The 5,797-nt window shown below is 63.0% G+C and overlaps 1 protein-coding gene across 1 annotated transcript in view; it reads left to right on the top strand.

Annotated features, from left to right (window-relative positions):
• MYO15A (myosin XVA) overlaps positions 1–5,797 on the top strand; it is a 59,229-nt gene that overhangs the window by 4,648 nt on the left and 48,784 nt on the right. Inside the window, 5 exon segments of the mRNA XM_014592901.1 lie at positions 1,182–1,264; positions 2,029–2,092; positions 2,740–2,849; positions 3,140–3,214; positions 3,610–3,700. Of these exon segments, the coding sequence (XP_014448387.1) occupies positions 1,182–1,264; positions 2,029–2,092; positions 2,740–2,849; positions 3,140–3,214; positions 3,610–3,700 (423 nt within the window).

Raw genomic sequence — 5,797 nt, forward strand, 5'->3', positions numbered from 1 at the left:
GCACTAGCCGTGGAGGCGGTCGCGCGGGGCCCCGGCCGCCCAGCCGGCCTGGCCATGGCCACCGGGGCAGCCTGGCTGCTGGGGGGGCCCTGGCCCCGGCGGCGGGTGCCCCGCGCTGTATGGGCTGCAGCATTGCGGGAGCGGGCCAAAGGGCGCCCAGGGGTGAGGGGCAAGGATGCCTGGGCCCTCCTCACCCTGGAATACGTGAGTGGCTGAATTATTCAGGGTCTGCGGCTGCTGGCGAGCACGTGGGCAGACGGGCGGGCCACAGGCCAGGGCTGAAAGGAAGATACTGTCCGTGCCCTACTTAGCAGCCCAGTGGCGGGCACGCAGCATGCAGGGCTCCCTCCTGGTGTCCCCTTCCCTTGCCTGCTCAGGGAGGGCTGTAGCTGGGATTGGAAAGGTTGAGGGTGCACACGTGTGTGCTTGCAGTCATGCAGCCCCAGGCAGGCCCATGTGCCTGGACATCTGTGCACACTGCAAGGTCCAAGCAGACGTGGCACCCATGGGGCTAGGGTGTGTGCCCATGCTCTGCATGTGTGTGCACAGCCCAAAGGTGGCAGCAGGACTTCTGTGCTCAAGGCCCCACCTGTACTTGCCAAGGGGACATCGAGTGTGTGTGCCTGCGTGCTGTGTGTGCCCCCAGCGAGCAGAACAGGCCTGCTTGCGAGTCCACGGGCAGCCCACAAGACCACAGGTGTGCTCGGGAGTGCAAGGCTCTGCAGATGCAGTGTGTCTGCCCTGGTGGGTGTGGGGTACCATGCTGAGATAGTCTCCATCCCCCTCCTGGACGCCCCACGCTCTGGAGCAAGGACGTCGCTGAGAAGTCCCACAAGCCAGCCTGTGGGGTCTGCTGGGAGAAGGGTGTCTGCAATGGCACAGCAGATGTTGGGAGGAGCAGGTGTGTGTGCACATGCATGTGGGCATGTGTGTCTGTCAGTTCAGCTCCTAGGGCAGGACACGTGGGAGCTCAGGGGAGCACTGACCCCAGAATGCGTGGGCACCGAGGTGGGTGCGTGTTCTGTGTCTCATGCAGGCCTGTGGGCTGTGGCTTTCTGTGGCCAGGAGGCTGCAGGGCCCACCTGCCCTGGCCTTGGGACTCTGTCTCAGCAGTGGGACGGGCCTCAGCTGTGTCCCAGCCAGGGCACCCTCCAGCCTGCTGACCGGCCTCTCCCTCGCAGATGCACTCCATCCGCAGCCTGCCGTCTGTGCGGCTCCGGGAGCAGCGCGGGGAGGATGGCGTGGAGGACATGACGCAGCTGGAGTGAGTGGACGGGGCTGCGGGGGCAGCCAGGGCTCGCATGCCTAGCTCCGGCCGGGATGCCTTACCTCCCGGGACATTTTCAGAGCTTCAGTTTGCCCATCTGCAGAGGGGGTGTAACGAAGGCCGAGTGCATGTACGGCCAGGTTCTGTGTGTCCATGAGTCCGTCCCTCCCACCTCCCAGTGGGGGGACCTCGGGCAAGTCACTTCCTCTCTTTGCGCCTTAGTTTATGTTTGTTTGTTTTTTTTAATTTTGTATTTATTTCTTCCATGAGTGAGACACGAAGAGACAGGGAGACAGCACCCCAGTCCACCCCCAGTGTGAGCCGCCCTGGCTCACGGGCACGTGTGCATGTCTGGCGCGCTCAGGAAGGTCTCCAGATGCACACCTGGACCTGCCTGCGTGGGCCAGCATCACAGGACGTTGGGCTTTCACCGGCCTGTCTGCCTGGGTTTCTCGTACACGAGGCGGGGTGTGGCTAGTGTGAGAGCGCTGGAGTGTTTGAGATGCCCAAAGTGTGAAGGCTGTCAGGTCACCCTCATTATCTGATCGTAGTGAATCAGCCTGCGTGTCTGCCACCCCCAAACTCCAGCAAAGAAGACACGATGATTGCTATACCCACTGGGCTGACGAGGAAAGCGAAGGGCTTGTCCACAGTCTTACCACTGCTCAATGTCAGAGGCAGGACTAGAGGCCCTGAGTGGGGCAGGGGATCTGGGCAGCTCTGGCCCCAGGGGACTGACAGCCCCTGTCCCTGCCCTGCAGAGATCTCCGGGAGACCGCCGTGCTGTCCAACCTCCAGACCAGATTCGAGCGAAACCTCATCTATGTAAGCCCCGGGAAGGAGGCTGGGGCTGGCCATGGCAGCCCCTCTTGGGCCCAGACCTGTGGCCTCCAGTGTGAGCTCCAGGGTTAGCTCCAGGGTTCCTCCCATTTCAGCACAGGACGCTCGGTCCTAGAACTTCAGAACCCAAAGACCTAAAACGTAGAGTCTTAAGAGTGGAGGATGCTAGAGCTCGAGAGACAGGAATCCAGACGTGTGGTCCTTGTGGGGACCTGCCAGATAAGGCTTCAAGTCAGAACCAGAGAGCTGGATCCCAGAGTGGGATGGGCAGAGGGGTGGAAGGAAACCCTGGGCTCGAGAACGACAGGTCCACAGTGCACAGGGCAGGGTCGCCCCTGGGTTCCAGACTCCCTCCCGCTGCAGGCAGTGGAGGTTCGACCGCACAGGGAAGCACAGGCTCCTGGAGGCTGGCTGTCTATGACTAAGTGACACGGCACCCAGCGGCCACATTCACAGGACCGCAGCAAGGGTGCGGCGCCTGAGATCCACTGTGAGGTCACCCAGGACCCCTGAGGCTGCAAGGGCCCTGAGCAGCAGTGCCTTGGCCGGGGAGCCAGGCTCCAGAGCACGGGTGGGAAGGAACCTGGCCCGCAAGGAGTGAGCCGGGTGCCGAGGCTGTGCCCGTCCCGCAGACTTACATCGGCAGCATCCTTGTGTCGGTGAACCCCTACCGGATGTTCGGGATCTACGGGCCGGAGCAGGTGCAGCAGTACAGCGGGCGGGCCCTGGGAGAGAACCCCCCGTGAGTATCTCTGAGCGGGGGAGGTCCCTCTCGAGCTCATGAGCGCCTGAGCCTGTGTGCACCTGCTGTTCCTCAGCACGTGGCTGACCGCTCAGCCCAGCAGCCTCTCCCAGCCTGGCTGCAGCCACTGGGTCAGAGGCCACTGAGGCTCCGATGAGGATGGTGGTGGACATTGCCCCCTGGGGGTGGGAGCGAATGGGACTAGATACCCAGAGAGGCAGAGCTGACCCTGGGAAGTTTGAGAATGCAGTGGAGGGCCAGCACCCTGACGCCTCGTGACTTGTCTCCAGGCACCTTTTTGCAATTGCAAACCTTGCCTTTGCCAAAATGCTTGATGCCAAACAGAACCAGTGCATAATCATCAGGTGAGCCGAGCCACGCATGCGCAGGGAGGGAACGGGGCCCAGGCGATGGGCTGGTGTGTGCACGGGGAGGGAACGGGCCCGGGCGATGGGCTGGTGTGTGCCCGGGGAGGGAATGGGGCCCGGGCGATGGGCTGGTGTGTGCGCAGGGAGGGAACGGGGCCCGGGCGATGGGGCGGCGTGTGCACAGGGAAGGAACGGGGCCCGGGTGATGGGGCGGTGTGTGCACAGGGAGGGAACGGGCCCAGGTGACAGGGCTGCACATGGACCAGCCCGTGTGGGACGAGGGGCTCACTTAGGACCTCTGGGCTGGCCTGTACACACCCCACTTGCTTTGCGGTGGGGCCTGGGAAGACTCGAAGAGGCAGTGGAAGGTTGAGACTTCCTTTGCCTGGTAGTGGGGAGAGCGGCTCTGGCAAGACCGAGGCCACGAAGCTGATCCTGCGCTACCTGGCCGCCATGAACCAGAGGCGGGACATCATGCAGCAGGTGAGTCCGTCCTCTGTCACTTGCTGGTCTGGGTCATCTAGACCCTCAAACACCTGCCCCTTGCCAGGCACGTCCCGTTGCTTCCCAGAGGCCCCTGGTCACACCTGGAGGAAGCCTAGGTGAGGCCCAGAGGGGCCAGGGCCTCGCCTGGGGCTGCCTGCCTGCTGTCCTTCCCAGGGAAGCGCTCTGTGGCCACTCTGGGGTCTGGCCCTCCCAGGCCAGGCCATGGTGAGGCCACATGGGCACGAGAGTCATCCCATCCCTCCTGGCTGGCCTCGTCTTTCTGGCTGTGGCCCCAGGGTCAGTATATTCTCACAACTAGAGGTTGTGTGACCCCTGGTGGTAAAAGAAGCAGGACAGGCTTGAACATGGGGGCAGCTGGGGCGGCAGGAGGTGCTGGGGTTGGGGTGGTCCCAGGACACCAGGCCAGGGTCTGTGCGGGTTGGGGTTTACTGGCAGGAGCATGTCAAGTCCTGAGAACCACAGCTGTGCCTCAGTGAAGGCTTGCTGGGGTCTGCTGGGGACGTGCTGGGCTCCACGCTGGGCACAAGGCACACAGGCAGTCACACCCCCGTAGGAATTTGGAGGCAAGGGAAAAAAATATATATATATACACACACACACACATATACATACACACGAACACCCAGGCGCATGTATATACTCAGGTATACATGAATTCTGTGTGGAAGGGCGGGAGGCCGCGGAGAAAGACGGAGGGCGGGGCGTGCTGGGCTGTCACCGCAAGCACGTCCAGGCAGGCTGTACTGAGACGGTGCAGGGTGGGGCTCTGAGCCCGTTGTGGGGAGGGGGAACTGGCAGAGGGAGGAGCACACGCAAAGGCCCCAAGTATGTGCGGGTCTGGGGTGCTCGGGATGATGGAGGACCAGTGTGGAGTCCAGGTGAGGGACGGTGGGGTTCAGGCCATGGCGAGGCCATGCGGTGCTGAGCACAGCTGGGTCTCAGCGCAGGTTAAGCCAGCTGGTCGTTTGCAGAGCACCAGCCAAGGAGGGTGAGGGGGTGGTCCAACCAACGGCGGTCCCAGGCATCTGGCCTGAGCCATGGGCAGCAGGAGGCTGAGGAGGAGCAGGGCGTTGGGAGAGGCATCTGTGAGGCCTCGGCAGAGGGCAGGGGGTAGCAGATGCGCCCCTGGGTGGAGCACAGGAGAAGGCGGGGCCGGCCCTCTGGATCAGACTGCAGACCTCCAGGTTCACACGGTCCCTGGCCCTGCGATCCAGGAAGGGTTGCAGGTGGCCACAGTGTCCTAGCTGGCAGTAAACTCGGCAGGGACAGCCTGGGGACATCAGTAGAAGCTGCTCAGCCCTCAGCAGGAGTGGGTCAGCCCAAAATGAGCAGTCGAGAGGGGCCCGGCCTGGCTGGCCCTTCTGAACCTGCCTTGGCCTGCTAGTCCCTCCTCTCCCATCCCGAGCCTCCCGTGGCCAACCTGATTACCCCTCTGCTCCGGGCAGTGTTGTCAGCACCTCTCGGGAAGGACTGACTAGGTAGGCAGGGGAGAATGAAGTGCCTCGAGCACTCTGTGCCCGGCACGGTGACAGTGCCTCACAGCCACCCAGGGAGGCAGGTTCATCTGTGTCCATTGACAGATAGGGAAACTGAGGCCTGGGAGGGGAGACAATTGGCCTCGTATCACAGAGCGAAGTGGTGGAGGAGCTGGGACCTGCAGCCCGTGCAGAGAGCCGGCAGGGGAGGGCAGGGCTGTGGGCAGGGCTGAGCTGGGTCTGGGAGTTCCTGAGCCAGACTCGGTGGATGTGGGACACGTCTGCCAGCTGCAATGACTGACGGGTTCCTTCCTAACCATAGCTGTGCCCTGCTCGTGTACGTGGACGGTCTAGATCGAGGGTCAGTTTCAGGCATGGCTGGATCCAGGTTCTTGAACACCTCTCCTGTGCATGGGCATCATCCTCAGCCTGCCTCCCATCCTCATCAGCAAGATGGTGCTCTAGCACCACCCCCATACCTCCCAATAGTTCAGACTCTCAGGGCTCCCTCTTACTGGATGGGTTGGTCACGTGCTCTCCCCGGAATGCTGTGTCCTGCCTGCGCCCCCCCCCCCCCCCCTCCGCGCTCGCGCCCGCT

Source organism: Tupaia chinensis, unplaced genomic scaffold, assembly GCF_000334495.1.
Source record: "Tupaia chinensis unplaced genomic scaffold, TupChi_1.0 Scaffold138725_1, whole genome shotgun sequence".
In the NCBI taxonomy this organism is placed as follows: domain Eukaryota; kingdom Metazoa; phylum Chordata; class Mammalia; order Scandentia; family Tupaiidae; genus Tupaia; species Tupaia belangeri.